At 42.9% G+C, this 17,415-nt stretch overlaps 1 protein-coding gene across 3 annotated transcripts; it reads right to left on the reverse strand.

Moving 5' to 3' along the window:
* Nucleotides 1–17: 17 nt before the first annotated feature.
* LOC135237025 (von Willebrand factor A domain-containing protein 5A-like) lies at nucleotides 18–17,110 on the reverse strand. Of its 3 annotated transcripts, none has more exons than XM_064303746.1 (21): nucleotides 16,772–17,110; nucleotides 16,187–16,235; nucleotides 14,371–14,573; nucleotides 12,524–12,746; nucleotides 11,995–12,161; nucleotides 11,270–11,384; nucleotides 10,850–11,001; nucleotides 10,668–10,756; nucleotides 9,776–9,920; nucleotides 8,780–8,859; nucleotides 8,241–8,355; nucleotides 7,573–7,731; nucleotides 6,918–7,021; nucleotides 5,802–6,022; nucleotides 5,254–5,290; nucleotides 4,723–4,915; nucleotides 4,139–4,184; nucleotides 2,520–2,558; nucleotides 2,188–2,342; nucleotides 1,380–1,506; nucleotides 18–1,028 (listed from the first exon to the last, which is right to left on the reverse strand). In XM_064303746.1, the coding sequence occupies exons 2-21, from the start codon at nucleotides 16,227–16,229 to the stop codon at nucleotides 949–951; spliced, it is 2,493 nt and encodes an 830-aa protein (XP_064159816.1). In that variant the 5' UTR covers nucleotides 16,230–16,235; nucleotides 16,772–17,110; the 3' UTR covers nucleotides 18–948. The 3 variants fall into 3 exon arrangements, with proteins under 3 accessions (XP_064159816.1, XP_064159814.1, XP_064159815.1); XM_064303744.1 differs by having other exon boundaries at nucleotides 2,188–2,390; XM_064303745.1 differs by lacking the exon at nucleotides 16,772–17,110 and adding an exon at nucleotides 16,433–16,574 and having other exon boundaries at nucleotides 2,188–2,390.
* Between the last annotated feature and the right edge of the window lie 305 nt (nucleotides 17,111–17,415).

The following is a 17,415-nucleotide window of genomic DNA, read 5'->3' on the forward strand; positions in this document are numbered from 1 at the left end:
CACATGACTTCAATTGACTCTTTTCCAAAATAAGTGCTTTAATGATTTTTAATGTATTTCATATACAGTACATGCACACTGTATACACACTTTGTGCAAAAGCAGGCTAGTATAATGTTTATAAACACACTAAGTTTACACACAGTACTAAATGGTTATTTGCATGAATTCTTAGCTAATTCACAGTTTTATGGCTCTTGTCGTTCCCTAACTGTATCTGATGCATAAAGGCTGTATTTGCAGATCTTAATGCAAAAACCACGACTGAAGACTCACCTCTTCAGGCTGCACCTCTCCCCATCCCTCCCTTCCCCCCTGTAAATGACTAAACTTAGGGTTGTAACTAGGCAGCTGTTTCGTAGGTGACTTAGTTAATGCACCAGTCTTAACTACTGCTTGTATTTTTTCCATAGACTGCGTTGTTGCCGTTCTCGTTGTTAGTGTTAATCCGTTTAACCATCAGGGTCCAAGTTGAACTATGCGGTTGTTCCCAGTACTTGGACCGGTACTTCTCTCTAGGGGTTTCGTCATACTTGTTCCTGGTTATGGTTATACACTTTGTTGTACGTCGCTCTGGTCAATTCTGATCTGCGCTTTCGCACAAGATTGGCATGGCTGCATATCTGACTCACTACCACATACCGATCGAAAACTGAGAAGATACTACTCCGTGTGGTGCTCTACAAACATCTGAACTCTGTTGCATTTGAGGGAGATTAAAAAACAGAACTGAGCCAGTTTTCCTGCACTCTGAAGGTAACCTAACAGTGCAGTTTTCAGAAAGTAAGAAATAACTGAAAGGCAGTGAAAGTAAACTTATTATAAACAATGTGCTATAAATGCAGAATTGCCGTGCACAGAAATGGCTTTCACAGATAAAATGCGCAAAGCGATGCCCTGCTTTGTTTCAGTAGGAGTGGAATTCTGAAACTTCGGGAGCGCCGTTTCTTACTGCCCCAGGGCCTTTGGCTCCACCTGCAGGCCGAGGAGGGAGTTCCCCGATGACACGAACCGGGACATGTCGGCCCCTGAAAGAAGAAACAGCGCGGGATTCAGCCGGCTGCACACGGGCACAGGCGAGCCCAAAAACACAGCGAACGTGGCCGTGAGCTAGAACCTGCCGTTCAAAATCACACACAGACACCTGACAAGTACACACAGGCACATACAAAAACATCAGGGCTTACATCAGGTGCATACATTGTGATGTGACTACCCCAAGACACCCCGGTCCCCCCTCATCCCACTCCTGTGACAGGAACTGGGTCGGGAAGTTGGTGACAAGAGGCATTACACTGAAACCAAGGGGTGAACAAATACACCTCGACCTGCTCAAAAACAAACAAACAAAAAAAAGCATGCAGAGAACACTCCCCTACCTATCTGAGTTTTGATCCAGGACACAGCCTTCTGGGCAACAAGCAGCCACTCATCCTTAAAACGGGCCATGTGCCCGTGCAGCCACAGCACCGCCAGAACCGTGGCCCAAACAGAAGAGGACCCAGACTGTGGAGGAGGCCAGTGGTTCACAAGCAGGACAGCAGGAGCAGACAAAAAAAAAAAAACACAGTTTAGTGCTCAGATTCGGGCCAGCTGTAACATCCTGGCACAGCACCCGTTGGGCCAGCTGTAACATCCTGGCACAGCACCCGTTGGGCCAGCTGTAACATCCTGGCACAGCACCCATTGAGCCAGCTGTAACATCCTGGCACAGCACCCGTTGGGCCAGCTGTAACATCCTGGCACAGCACCCGTTGGGCCAGCTGTAACATCCTGGCACAGCACCCATTGAGCCAGCTGTAACATCCTGGCACAGCACCCGTTGGGCCAGCTGTAACATCCTGGCACAGCACCCATCCATGACGTGACATGTGGCTGACAGCATCTTACAATGGTAGCAAATAAAAAACACTTTTTTTGTAAATTAAGTATAAATCTTTGATAAATTATATCAGTTAACAATTTTCGTGGCTTGTATAGTAATCGATGAAAAGTTCTGGGAAATGAATGGTTCTGAGATCTGACAAAAAAATTAGGTGACAAGATAGTGAATGGACAAAATACCATAACTGTAAAATAACTCCCTATCCACAATGATAATAGACCATTCTAAAATAAATTGTGAATCATGAAATAATCAGATAGATCCTAGTTGATTAATTATTCACAGCATTTGCTCGTTGTTACCTCTACCGGTGAGGTTTTGGCCACCTCCTCTTTATTTTTCCCCAGGATGGAGACCAGTGATTGGTCAAGCTCCCAGGAACCATCAGCATTCTGTAGGTCTATTAGTCTCAACAGGTCTCCGGGCCAATCATCTTGGTCACGCCTTGACAATGCACCTGCGACACAGACAGATGCCATTTTCCCATCCAATGAGGGGACAGCACCTGAAGAAATTGTATCACTTATGGAATCTAGTATGTCTATTGTCTACCCATTTTGTATTTTGTATTTATTGCTTAAATGCATTTACTATACTGCTTAGAAATGTAATGGGGAAGGGGACCGGTGCCCACCGTCTATTTTCCTGGAAGCCCTTCTGTACAAATCTGTATCTGTAAAAAGAGAGAGAAAAACAAAGGGCATGGCAAATTGAAATTAGGTTGAAGTTCTTGATAAGAGAGTAGGCCATTGTCTCCCACGATGACCTGAAAAACATGCATCCCACCTCTACTCCACTCAGAGTACAATAGGGCGATTGCCCACAAGGAGGTCATTATGAACAAAGTTAAATGTGTACGATCCAAAATAAATTCATAAAGATTTGATGCAATGCCCTTTCCATACTGTTTGAGCACTTTAATGGTCATATTTTTTTTTTTTGGCATGGATAACATAACCAACCACAAATATCTCCACTGGACACAACCAGATGCCTTTTCTGCATCCAATGAGACGACTGCACCTGAAGAGATGGTATCATTTATGGAATCTAGTATGTGTAACATCTACCAACATTTTCTGAATTTAAACAGAGTTTAATAAAAACCCATTTGACCCGGTTTTATTAAAGAAGTCATAATAGGCTCCAATCTGGAGGCCAAAACTTTGGTGTAGGCCTTCAAATTTTTGTTTGAAACTGAAACCAGCCAAAAGCTTGCACAGTCTAAAGGGTCCTTATCATCCTTTGGTCATAAGGAGATACCACCAGGGAATACTGAGTTGCAGCTGGAAGTGGTGTTGGTGGGCCAGCAGGGGGCAATCTTCCCTCTGGTACAAATAAATTAAAAAAAACCCCAGTGCAGTGACGGGGACACTGTGCTGTAGGAGATGCCGTCTTTCGGATGAGACGTTAAACCGAGGTCCTGACTCTCTGTGGTCATTAAAGATCCCATGACACTTATCGCTAAGTGTAGGGGGTTCCCCGGTGTCCTGGCCAAATCCCAGATCTGGCACTCGCAAACTTGCCACTAAAAAAAACGTTGAAAAATCAGTATCCAATCAAAATACCAGCAAATACCAGAATCGCATTCCTGAAGATTACCGTTTGCCTAAATTTCCAAATTAAAATCATTGCCGAAATGTGTGAAATTTAGTTAAATATTGGGACTAGTAGTTGGTCCTCCAGTGTCCGACAGGTGTAAAAATAGACTCACTATCAGACTGGTGTCCCAAACAAATCTTTTGCGTGTTCAAAGATGTTTGTCATTGGTACGGTCTTACAGGTGGAGATCATACAGTGAGATGCTCTCTGTGATTTTGCAACGTTTCTCGCCTCTCCTGTGAAATGGTTGAGCGTGAGACCCATGCTGGGTCACAGTGGTGCCTGCAGGATCTTGCAGATGCAATAAATAAGATTAAATCTTTTGTAATGGAGGAGTTTGCTATTAACTGAAGACACCTGGGTAGTTTTCTTTCAAATTCAGCTGCATTTTTCTGCGTGTTTTCCAGTTCAAAGCTTTTACTCATTATTTAATAAAACAAAAAAATTAAAACCATGAGCGCATACTCTGCACATGGTGCATGCCTGGGGAACCCCGCGGGCATCAACGTCGGGTCGTTGTAACTGTGTATTTAACCATGTAAAATGAAGTACGACACACATCCAGATCTGCAGAGCGTGTGGTAATGTGTGAGAGACAGACTGGGAACAGCGACATCGCTGTAAATGAATGCGAGGATTCTCTCTCCTTACCCGGCCTTTCAAACGGCTCGCCGCGGTCGATCTGCGTCGCCTTTCGCTGCAACCGAAGCAAAGGCAGGGTGAGGACTGGCCAACGAAACGGACAAACGACTCCCAACTGACGCTGTCCAACTGCGGGTCGCATTCGACGCCCACTCCGCTTCGCAAGCGGCGATGTAGTGGGAGCTACAGCTGCTGACTGCAACACTGCCGCCGTGGCGCCGTGGCCCTGCACGCCTTTGTGAGCGCAGACATAAGTTTCATAGGTGCCACTGAGATCTCATAGATTTGCCTTTGTCAATGCACCTGAAGCTTCCGCACTCAAGGGGCGATATAGCTCAGGAGGTAAGACCGATTGTCTGGCAGTCGGAGGGTTGCCCTGGGCATGTCGAAGTGTCCTTGAGCAAGACACCTAACCCCTAACCTCTAACTGCTCTGGCGAATGAGAGGCATCAATTGTAAAGCTCTTTGGATAAAAGCGCTATATAAATGCAGTCCATTTACCATTTACCATTTACTCAATGCCAGAGAAACCTCCTGCTACAAAATGCTCAGCAGCACAAACCAAGAATCAGCAGGTGGATCTGACTGCTCACCTGGACTGGCCGCCGACTGCAACTCCTGTCTAACTGTGGCTTTCGATTCTCTCGTCGGAATCTGCCCCAAATTTGGCGTAGGGAGGCCCCAAGTTTTGGCTTGCCTGATTCTTTCCCGGTGACTGGTAAATGGTAAATGTGTTCATTTCTGGGAACAAGGTCACAAGCCTTTACCAAACTCTGAGGAGGGGTGCTGAAAAGAAAAGAAGGGGGGGGGGTGAAAAGCTGAGATCCAGCTACCATCATTCCTCATGGAACCAGTAGTCAAATATTGAGCCCAGGCAATGATTTCCTGTTTTTTTTTGTGGAGAATGATTTCTACATCTACATACGTTGTTCATGCTGTACTGTTCTAAATTTCATCTTCTGTAGGGAATACTTGTTTAGCTTTATCTTGCTCTTTATTCAACTGACTGAACTGTGAATAAGTTAAAGTCACTAAAAAGGCAAACAGTGACAATCCCCTCACAAGGAACGAAGATGGAAAGTGAACAGAGAGGGTTAAGAGCTGAGATCCAGCAAGGCATTTACCCTGAGTATAAGGCTCCGCAGAAATGCCTACTTCGATCTGTAATAAAAAGAGAGGTATCGAGAGATTAAACAACTGTGTGTGTGTGTGAGTATGCGCGTACAGTATGTGTGTGTATGTGCGTGCGTGTGCACGTGTGTGTGTGTGTGTGTGTGAGAGAGAGAGAGAGAATGACATTGATATTGCAAGACATGCAATACAAGTCTGCAGTATTGAAATAAGAGGCCACATGATAATGAACTAGATCATGTCAAGTTCTTGATAGCCCTGCCATCTGCAGGTTTTTGTGATGTCCTTTCAACCAGCAGCCACACAGATAAGGAATACAGGTTCTTTAGACAATCAATGACTTTGTTAAATTACTTAAAAGGCACATGAATGCAGGATTTTTACCTTGAAAACATTATAAAATAACCATGCTAAGGAATATCTATGATGCAACGGGTGGTATACTGTTGCGGACGCTACACCACGCACAACCAGTTCCGCGCGTAGATGTTCACGTGCACCCGCACATGTATGCTCACTGGGGCATCACATGGTCACTTACCTTCAAGCATGGCTCTTGGTACGGTTCTGTGAAGGAGCGGGCCCTCGATTGGCTGCTTGTTCTCAGCGTGGACAGCAATGAAGGCTGTGTGGGAGGAGCTAACCCCTGATTGGGTGCTGAGTGCCACCACTTTCTCTGTGATGCTCTCATCTCCGCCTTCTCTCACCTCCCCTTCCAGGGCTTCTATGGCGGCACGAGCCCCCAGTCTGTGAAGTAGCAAGCTGCAGAGGCGACAGCGAAGATTACACAACACACGGACAATTTTTTTTTTGGCTTCTTTTTGTTTCTTTAAATATTGCTCATTTGCATGGACGTAAATCCTGGGCATGTCCCCCCAACTTCAGGAAAACCTCAAATGCCCCCCCTCCCCATCACACTTGCTGTTTACTAAGCACCTTTGTTGTGTGGCACCCTGCTGTCTTTTTAGTATAATTCTTACTCTGTAGCTATCTCCATTGGCAGTTTCTGAGAACACACTAAATTCGGCAGGTGCATAGCTGGAGGCTTATGACAAATGCCCAATCCCATTGCAAGGACCTTATCAGACACTTGATGGAACTATACCATGTTGATTGTTTATGTATCTTTTACACAATTCATAAAAGATCTCATGTATGTCCCAGAAATTGTACACATAGACAAACAAGACTTTACTGGAGGGAGGTGCTGCAAATTAGAAAAAATTGTATATAAGCAAAAGAAACATCTTCTCATTAACCATCAATTAATGCACGTGTGTGTGTGTGTGTGTGTGTGTATGTGAGTGTGGGCATGTTTACCTATCTTTGTGAGAACCAAATGTCCCCACAAGGATAGAAAGATGAGGAAAACTACGCAAGGTGGGGACCTTTTGCTGGTCCCCACAAGTTTAAGAGGCTGTTTTAGGGTTAGCACTTAGGGTTAGGGTTACAATTCGGTTAAGGTCAGGGTTAAGGTTAGGCATGTAGTGGTTGGGGTTAGGATTTGGGTTAGGGTTAGAGGTTACGGAATGAATGTAAGTCAATGGTAAATCCTCACAAGTATAGCAATACAAACATGTGTGTGTGTGTGTGTGTGTGAGTGTATGTGTGTGCGTTGCTGAAGATGTGCATAATTGTGTCTGTGCTTCAGTGTTACCTGCTGTCCTTCTCAGACTTCATATTGAAAGTCAGTTTGTTCTTCAAAGATTCTTCTCCAAGTTTATAATGAAGAGTTACAGACCCGTCCATACTACTGTGACTCTGTGCAAGAGAAAAAGGGAGAGTTAGAAAGATATAATGTTTATACAATTGGAAGAAGCACATGTTGTGACAAACTGTAAACAGGATCAGCCATTGCAATTTATAGCAAGTTCATAGCAAGTTATATGAACTGCAAGATGTTTGCATATTTATTTAAAAGTGTTTCTTTATTTATATATACTGAAGCAATGCGGATTAAGGACCTTGCTCAAGGGCACAACGGCAGTGTCCTACCTGGGATTCAAACCTGTGACCTTTAGGTTACAAGACCAGTTCCTTACCCATTATACCATCCAATGGCATAACCGTGTTCAAATAAAATGCATACACATTTCACTGCTCTTCTCCGCGAAATCGGAGTCTCTATCACAAATCCTGCATAGCCTTTGCAATTGACCATAAGTAGGTAACATTGTTGATGAATATTGGCATGGAGCAGGGTATTTTTATGGGCATTTTGTCTAATGATCGAAGCCACCGTTAGAGTCCGCTGATTCCCTCTCTCCCTCATGATCCCCCAGCTGATCTCACTGCTGGAACACGGGACCAACCTGCCCGGTGAACTGGGCGTACACCAGGAGCCTCTGACCATGGAAGAGTACAGTGGGAGGAGGAGACAAGGGGGTAACAGCGACCCCCGGTGGAACATCCCACTGCACTGAGATGTCGCTCACTTCTGGCTGCATGGAAAATTGAAGGGACTGCATCACCTGAGAGAGAGTGAGTGAGAGAGAGAGAGGTCTGTGCACTCAGTGGCCACTTTTTTCACAGTACCATATCTATCTATCTATCTATCTATCTATCATGTATCTATCATCTATCTATCTATCTATCTATCCATCTATCATCTATCTATCTATCTCTAATGAATTATGCTCAGCTTTGTACTCATGTGATTTACCCACACAAAAATCAGTAATGTCTTGTGATTAAGAGTATGTACTTAACTTCCTTTATATGTGTCAGTAGAACTTTGACTACGTTAGAACTGGTGAGATTCTTTGACTGAAACTTGTTCTTATTTTTTGTTTGAGAACTTAATTAACACCATTTAATTAACAACATTTAAGGTAGCAACCAATAAGAATGCTATGGTCTGGCCATAACACAGGATAGGTAATCGGAAGAAGGAGAAGAGCAGAATTGGAATCAGAGTGGAGAAGGGAGTGCCTCATCTGTGATCTCACTCTCTCCCTCTCTCTCTCTCTCTCTCTCTTACCTTGGCCTGTAGTCTGTCAGTTCCAGTGATGAACTGGGCGTGGCCCGACCCCTCCTTAGCCATGCCATTCACAAGCGCAGCGCTGGCCCCTTCCCCAATGCCAAAGGAAAAACACCTGAACAAACACACACATGAGCGTTCAAGCAGAAGCATGCGCACACATAAGCACGCACACACACACACACACGCATATACACAAGCACACACAGACACGCGAGCATATGTATGTGTGTGCGTGCGTGCGTGTGTGTGCGCATGTGCATGCTTCCATGCTCATGCGTGTGTGTATGTGTATGTGTGTGTGTGCATGCATGTGTGTGCGCATGTTTCTGTTTGCTTGCTTCCGTGCTTGTGTGTGTTGTGTGTGTGTGTATGTGTGTATGCGTGTGTGTGTGTGTGTGTGTGTGTGTGTGTGCCCATGCATACGCATACAAGCACACACATGCACACACAAGCATACACACGCAAGCATACACACATACACACATGCACGCACACACAAGCATACACACATACACACACACAAAGATAAAGCCCACCTGTGAGACCCAGCATTCATTTTCACCAGATCAGTCACTGCTTTGGTGTTACCTACTTCTCCATCTGTGAATATAAACAGCTGAATACAGAGAGAGAGAGAGAGAGAGAGAGAGAGAGCAGTAAAAGGTACTATGGCCGTATTCAATATTACTACAGGTTATTATCTGTGCAGCTATCTAATGCAGCTGGAAATTTGGTATTAATGTATGAGACTATTATATCTACAAATCACAGCGTGAGTAATTCAAGTAACCATTCAGCAAGTTAAGAAACAACCCCCTTTCTCATTGAAATGACATGTATTTAAATATTATTGCTAGCAAAAATAAAATAAGCAGGGGTTAGCAACTCTGAAGTCTCTGTTTTCTGTGTTAGCCTATGTCTACTCCTGTCATGAAGCATCCACATCTAGCAGAAAGTTGAAACTTAATTTGGGAGGGATCACTTGTGAGGGAAGTGAGATTAGCCTTTGATTGCCTATTTGGCTCGCTAGCTAGTAACCCAATTTTTTTAAAATATTGACTGTTCACAATGGACTTTGAAGATGAAAAAGCTGAGGTTTGTACAGATTTGTCTGGGCTGCCTGCTCCCACAGATCCTGGGGCTGGAGCTAGCACTAGTGTTGCTTAGACTATTACAAAATGCACCTGTACATAATCTAATCATTTAGAACAACAAAGTTAGAGTTGTTTATAAAATACTGCTTAAAAATAAAAGAGCTGTTATATAAAGAGTTTAACAATTTGTCGGTGTGAAATCATTCACCAGTTTGTCCCAATGCACATTAGGTCAGAAAACTGGCATTTTCTCTTGTTCACACAGAAGTTCAGTATATAGCCATTCCCACATACAGACACAAACACAGATATCATTGACTCTGCACACCCCTAAAAGGTACAGGGTTGCTGACAGTGTTTTACATGTGCACAGTGCAGTAGGGCGTTCTGTGCTGCAAATATTGTACGCGCTCATGTTGAACAGTACAGGTGGGGTACCTGGCGTGGGTGTGAGGGGAGGCAGGGCTTGCTGTAGATCTCCTTTAGGGGTCCAAGGATCTCTGTACCTCCAAGATTGGCCTCCATTGACTTCACTTTCTTTAGAGCGGAGTTCACCATTTTCTGACTGTACTCCACACTCTCACTGACAGACGGAAGCAGAGGGAAATGTGTGGCACAGTCATAGCATAGGGATATGCAGTGAATATGGGGAAAGGGGGGGGGGGGGGGGCGGTTCCCCAGTTATGCAAGATATTTAGCAAAATTTGTGTTTGGTTCAGTAGGTCATTATCACACATAGCATCCTATCTGAAGGCTAAATCCCCTTCAATGGATAACAAGATGTCAGTTTCCTTTTAGTGGCTCAAATCCTAAAATCCACAAATTCAGCAATTTAAGATGGACCACCAGGTTTATTTAATTGCTGGTAAGTGAACGCTGTTTCAACAAAAAAAGACTAAACAGAAATAAGCATGGCAACTACTATTGTTTCAGTATGTGAACAGTATGCATGAATGAACTTTGTCTATTATCAAAAAATTCAGATGTTCAGATTTTACAGAGAGAAACCATTTTTTTTTCAATGTGAACACTGAACATTTGGAAACAAAAACTATAAAAAGATTATACCAAGGAACAAATTTGTTTCACCAATCTACAGAGATGTTTCTTAAGAAGCCAATGTGAGATGCAATGAGCTGGCAAAAGGATGTAGGCTGTCGCAGCATAGCCACAGCATATGAGGTGAGTTTGTACTCTTTATGTTCAGACATCGGGCAAATCGGGAGTCCAGAATGATAGTAAATTGTTATCTTTATGTCATGCTTTTAATTGTTATGCTTTTATCATCAACATCATAATCATTGTCACCATCATCATCGTCATCACTCACTGAAAGAAAGACTCGTGGGTGGAGCCAAAGCCGTAGATGTTGAAGCGGCAGCCTATGGGAAGGCTCTTCAGCAGCAGCAGCAGGGAGTCCTGGGCGTGACAAGGCAGAGAGATTTTTCAAGGTGACAGTATGGCGCCGTCCCGTCGAAATCAGTAAAAAAAACATAGATTCAGAGACGGTACCCTGGCAGTGTCAATGCGCCCCATGACACTCATGCTGCCTGAACAGTCGACCAGGAATATGAACTCTTTGCTGGAGGCCTTGGAGGGTGACGTCACTGCCTTGCTGTCTGGGTAAAAGCTGAGCAAGGCCACGGTGTCCCCCATCAGGTCACCTGAGAGAAAGGGAGAGAAGGACAGAGCAAAGGAGAAGAGAGAGAGAGAGAGAGAGAGATATGTTAGAACCTAACCAAAAACACATGTAATTCAGTATTTTAAGACAGGATTACAATATGTGACAACCACTCTTCTGGCATTTAAAATCACCTTAATTTGCACAATTCAGACCAGTGAGGAGCCACTAATGACATATTACGAGTTTTTACATGAAACTGGGAAACAACAGGCTGCATGCAACACTATTGTTTTTCCCTGCTCCCAGACCTGGTTTGGCAGTTGGCTGCCCCGCCTCCAATATGGCGGTGGGTAGGTGAGGCTGGACATAGTACAACAGGAGTTCCACATCCCTGTCAAAACGATACCCAGGCAACAGCCTGACCTACAGACAGAGAGAGAGTAAGTAAGCATAACACATAAGCAATTTCTAACAGAGATTATCTGGCAGTTGTAAAGCATATACAAAGGAGAAAATGAAAAGAAAGAGAAACCACATGTACACAAAAGAAGAAGAGAGATTTTTTTTTAAACCCACAAAGACACAGGCAGAACAATGAAAGACCAACAGGCCATTGCACAGAACTGCAATATGAGATCTGGGACCTATGATTGGATCTGGACTGAGTGGGTCTGGTCATCTACCCAGCTGGACCTACCATAGTTGTATTGATCCACCCAATGCGCTCCTCACTTACCAAAAGGATGTTCAGGATCCTGTTCCAACACACAACCTGCTTACCATATGAACAGAGGACCCTGTACCAGCAAGCAAGCGCTAACTGGACAGCAGTTTGCAGCAGCTGGAGACCGGCCAGCATTCTGCAAATCAGCACACAGTGGTCCACCAGGGGGCAGTACCTCTCACCAGCCACTTAGCATTTGGCACTTTATGGGGGACTTCCGCAGATAAGGAAACGTATGACTTCATGCACATGCACACAAGAAGGAGGACGGCGCGCGCACACACACACACACACACACACACCGCTCACCTGGGCCTCGGTGCTATCCTGGGACAGGAGCTCCACTGGGGTGAGAGGGCAGTTGGACTCGATGCTCTTGATTTGGCTGGGGGAGTAGACATGGACACCAAGAGACAGGGTGTAGGGCAAGTCCCCTGACAGGGCCCCGGCAGCCTCTGTGGTGATGCTCTTACAGCCTTAATGGGGGGAGAGGCACCAATGAGATCCAAACAAGGGAATACCAAAAAATGGAGTCTCATACAGTGAGCATAACGTTTGGGACAATCGACATATATTTTTCTTGATTTGTCTCACCACATTACAATTTTTCGATTTAAAGTGCCCAATTTCAGTTTTCATTAAAAGGTATTTCTATTTTTAAAATTTCTGTAATTTCTACACGGCAAAACCAAAGTATATAAAAATGCCCTAATCTAAAATTGTGGAGTAGAGCCAAATCAAAAAAAAAAAAAAAAAAAAATATATATATATATATGCCTTTGTCCCAAACATTATGGGGCTCAGCACATCTCCTCAGGAGAGCTCTTTGGACCTGTACCTGCAGGGGTGTAGCGGGGGTTGAGGACGGTGGGCAGGCAGAATCTCAGTGCCTTATCGGCCTGCACCGCCAGCTCGGTCACGTAGGTCAGGGTCACCGAGGCCGTCTCTCCCGGGGGCAGGCTCCCCACGCTCAGCCGAAAAACGTCCTCGCTCTCCTCGCTCTCCTCCAGCAGGAAGGCCTGCTGCCCCGAGCTCAGCGCATCGTCATACTGCTCCCGTGCCTAGGAAGTGATGTCATCACCGTGAGGCGGCATCCCAATCCAGCTTTTGCTGCACCCTCAACTTGCAAGGTTCACCAGGTAGAATTTGTTTTGAGACCCAGATGTACCCTTGGTTGCCATTTTAGATCTGGATCCAATCTGTTATAAAGTCAAGTGAAGTTCGTGACAAAGCCCTTAACTTTTTTTAAAGTGCCCAGAATTCACAGCAAACTTCCAGTTCGGCGATAATTGCGTGGACATTTATCATTTTTCACTGTATTATAAATTAATTGCACATACAGAATGGAAAAGATGGTGTATAAGTGTAAATGAAACCAGTCATTTGTTGTTTTGTATTTGTATTTCATACAAAAATGATGACCATCCTGTTTCCCTGTACTTTGATTAACAATGAATAAAACCACTCATTCGCTCAAATAGCCTAACCAAGATGAGTAGTTAAATGATTACCAGTATATATTGAGATAACATTATTGTTCTTTGCACCAAAGAATTGTGCAGCATTTTCCTATATCCACATTTGTGATGATATAAAACATAAGTCATGCGAAGGTTCTGCAGTTCAAATGCTGCAGATGCGCAGCACAGATATTTGTAAAATCACTGATCCAGCCTGGGTTATGCATTGTGTGTTCGAGACACTTAATGAGAGGTTTCCCTCTTTAAATTTATGCTTAAAATCATTCTGACTAAATCATGTGCCTTCTTAAAATTAACTACATTCTTTAATGTGATAAGAAGAAAACTCTGCAATAATGTGAGATACGTACAATTAAGGCAAAGCACTGGGCTTCTTGTGAATTATTCATATTATTGCCACCCTGTCGTTAACATTTGTTAATCATTATAGGCCATTATATAGGCCTATTGGTCTAGATTATTCAGTGAATTAATTGTTTGATCGTTAATCAAGCAAAATGAAGAGCAGTCTACTGATCAGTTTAAAGGTAATGGTGTAACTACATATATTTAAATGCTGTACAACTATATGACACAAAGAAAAATGCCAGCACACAAAACTCACTTCTGTTTTTTATCTATTAATATTGCTTTTCAGTTAATTGCTTGACTGATATCGCAATGTCAAAATGTAAATGGTGGCAGGTTGAGAGTATATTGGCTAATCATCCTTTTAATGGTATTTTTCATCCCACGGTATGTGAATGATTAAAGCTTTATGCAGCTGTAAGGTAAGCTCCCAATGGGCATTTTCATGCATAGGTGAGTTGAAGTGTGTCTCAATTCAAATGACCTGGTCCACTCTCCCTCCCTCCCATTTGCAAACGCCAGTGTGTATGCTCCTGTTTTTTTGTTTTGGTATGTGCGTGACATCTTTCCAAGCGAAGTTAGCAAGTGAAATGTAAGAGGGCGGAGCCAAAACTGGATCGGAACGCAGCCTTGAGACACCCTCGCCCGTGCATGTCTCCTTGGTAACCGAGAAAGTTCGGTCGCATAATGACGCGAACAGGCCACATCAGCCCTTCAAAGGCTCGCCATTGTGCTCACCACTCATCTCTGCCAGATGAGAAAATGGAGGCCGACCTCACGCAGCCCGCGATTGAAAGGCATGCGCCTCAAAGGTGCGTGACGCCCGGTCTGGAAGCGATGAACACAGGAGGCCCACCTGCGTTTTCTCTCGGACCTGGGCCTCGACCTCGGTGCTGCCGATGCGGGCCCGGAAGCGGCAGACGGCGGCGCTGCTGTCCATGGGAAAGATGAAGACGACCTCCACGGGCCCGGACTCCTGGTTCTCATACTGGAGACAGGAGCTGACCGATGCGACGTGACCCTGGACCTCCACCTCCACTGATACTGACTTCAGAGGAACTGTTGCGAACAAAGAGCTTGTAGGCTTAATATCCTTTATAATCAACTAATGAATGAACAACAACACAACAACAAAAATAACAATGACAATAATGATGACAAAAACAACAACAACAATAATAATAATAATAATAAAAAAAATTAAAAAAAATAAAATAAAAAAATAATAAAAATAATAATAATAATAATAATAATAATAATAATAATAATAATAAACAATTAAAATACTTTACAGTGATGAGAGGGAGACCATCCTCAGTCACCACCAATGTGTAGCACCCACTTGGGTGTTTCACGGCAGTCATTTCGAGCCAGAATGGTTGCCACATTGCATATCAGGTGAGGGGAGAGGATCTAATTAAAGGTAATTTATAGTATTTTCCAATATCAAACAAAAGAAAATGTACTCTGCCAGTAGTAGTGTAAGATTTATAATGACTCATTTTCTACATTTTTGCATTTCTTTGAAATCCAGATTAAAAATCTATGTCAAATGTTACTTAACTACACATTTTTCAGTCTTATGAAAGGTTGGAAAATGGAAAAATACACAAATGAGAAAAAAAAACCACCTGACACTTGTGATGTGCAATTTATATATAGGGAGGATATGACAATATGGCTGTCATGCAGTAAATTAATACACCTGTAAATATCTTGCTTGCACTATCCAGAACCATAAACTCTTCTCCTCTCCATCAAACTAAATCATGATACGGTATTTTGTGATAATATATCTATATTTGATTCAGATACTCTGGACATATTCCTAACCTTGCTGCCTCAACATGGCTCATTATGTCTGATTTTATCAGGCTGAGACCATATCTTGCGTCTCCTTGAGGAGTCTATTAAAATGTCACAAGTTTACAGGGAGTACAAACTGCACACAAACCATGTCAGGCGACTCTGAGGTGATTGAGCTTGCCTCGATTGATTATGTAGACGTACATGAGAATGACTGTTTTGTTTAATGTTTTGATTTGCCTTAATGTGAGCTCTGGCCAGTTACTTTTCACTTCCCCAATCTGACAACCTGAGGGCTTGTGTTCTCATAAAGTTGATTAAACTTTCTTTTGTGATATTTTCATTTCACACTGTTTCACACTAGATTGTTCTTGTTGTTCTACAACTGAAAAGCCAGTTATGAATCCAAAACAATGTTGCTTCAAGAGTGAATGGCACAGTACAACTGTGAGAAATTTCATAAACTGGGTTTCGCATTTGGGAGGAAAACGTACAAGCGCACAAAACCACAAGGAAACATCAAGCCCTGTTGTCTTCATGAGCATCAGGGGAACAAGGTGTCATGCAACACCACAGATGAGAAAGTAGGCCAACCAATTCAAACTTCTCTACAATATGAGACCACAATCAAAGTAGGTCAAAACCCTTCATTAAAGCCAGAGATCATCTGAAGGAGCCACACATTTTAACTGGTATCTGACAAAACCGTGCACACTGCATAGTACTTACAGTACGTACAAGAATTCAGTACATACAAAGATGGTGGGAAAAGCGAAAAGGTATTACACACATTGACAGTAGCCACAGTGTGATTACAGGAAGCATTAGAAGAGCGAACAATGGCAGTGTTCATGTTTCTGTCTCACCTGGGTCATTGTTCAAAGTGCGAAGTCCACTGTTGTTGTCCATTTTTGCCTGTAATAAGAGAAGATTGAGCAGCCTGATAAGATTTGATTTTATCTTATATGACCTGGAATCACTGTGATGGAAAACATCTCAGGCAGTGCTCAGATCACGTATCTGGTCACATATATGAAAGCTGCACCAACTATCTTAGTGGTGATGAGGATAGATAGATTTAATTAACGGGAAACAAAAGTCGTTGTATGTACCACCACGTGTGTTGCCAGTAATCCCTTGAAAAGATATGACGTAGGTCCAAAAAAAAAAAAAAAACGGTATTGGAATTTAACCAATGGAAGACAGAGCCGAATCAAGAAAATGAATCAAAAAACAATGAATCATCACACAAACACGAAATATAGACCATTCGCCTCACCTACATTTTAAGACATTTGATAGAGACAAACAAACAAATATCTGTACTATAAAACAAGAATGGTCTTTCGGGAAATGTCAAAACGTATATTAATTGTATAGGCGTTTAAAGGCTTTAAAGATGCAGAAAGTAGTTTCAAACGAAACAGACTATTTCGTTTTTTATTTCTTACCGTGTTGCCTGCTGAAGCTCTGCTCAAACCGACTATTTTGGTCAGATATGCCCTGGTGTGGTGGTAATTTCCAGTTAGTCCCGCCTTTGTTTATTTTATTCGCAGTTGTTTATTTTATGTATTCATTTTCTCATAGCGTCGCATGCATTTACAGGAAAAGTACAATTTGTGACTCAGGTTATTTGATTTACCCCTGCTATGGACCTCTTTTTAAGATGAGTCTTGAATAAAGTCAAAATGAAAATAAAATGATTCAGTTCACTGATTTATTTACTGATCCATTCGGTATTACTTCCAGTTTCAATTTCCAAAAATAGAGCTTGTCCTGTGCAGCCAGCAGAGACATGGCAAGCCCTTCAAACATTCATTGACTATAGAGAAAGCAAGCTACGTGATGTGCACTGACGTTAGAACATTTTCAACTGCACTTCTCATTTGGTTAACTCCGTCCTGAACTTGTTTAAGCGTGTTTATATTTTAAAAGAAATAAAATTAACCACGGTTTCATTTAATCTGCTTGTACTCAGGCGTTGTAACATAGGACATGTAGCACTATATACACAGTACTATACAAGCCTTAGGCCACTCTGAAAAAACAATTTATTTGAGCATAAAGTGTCTGTGTGTGTGTATATATATATATA

The sequence above is a fragment of the Anguilla rostrata genome, chromosome 12 (genome assembly GCF_018555375.3).
Source record: "Anguilla rostrata isolate EN2019 chromosome 12, ASM1855537v3, whole genome shotgun sequence".
NCBI lineage: Eukaryota > Metazoa > Chordata > Actinopteri > Anguilliformes > Anguillidae > Anguilla > Anguilla rostrata.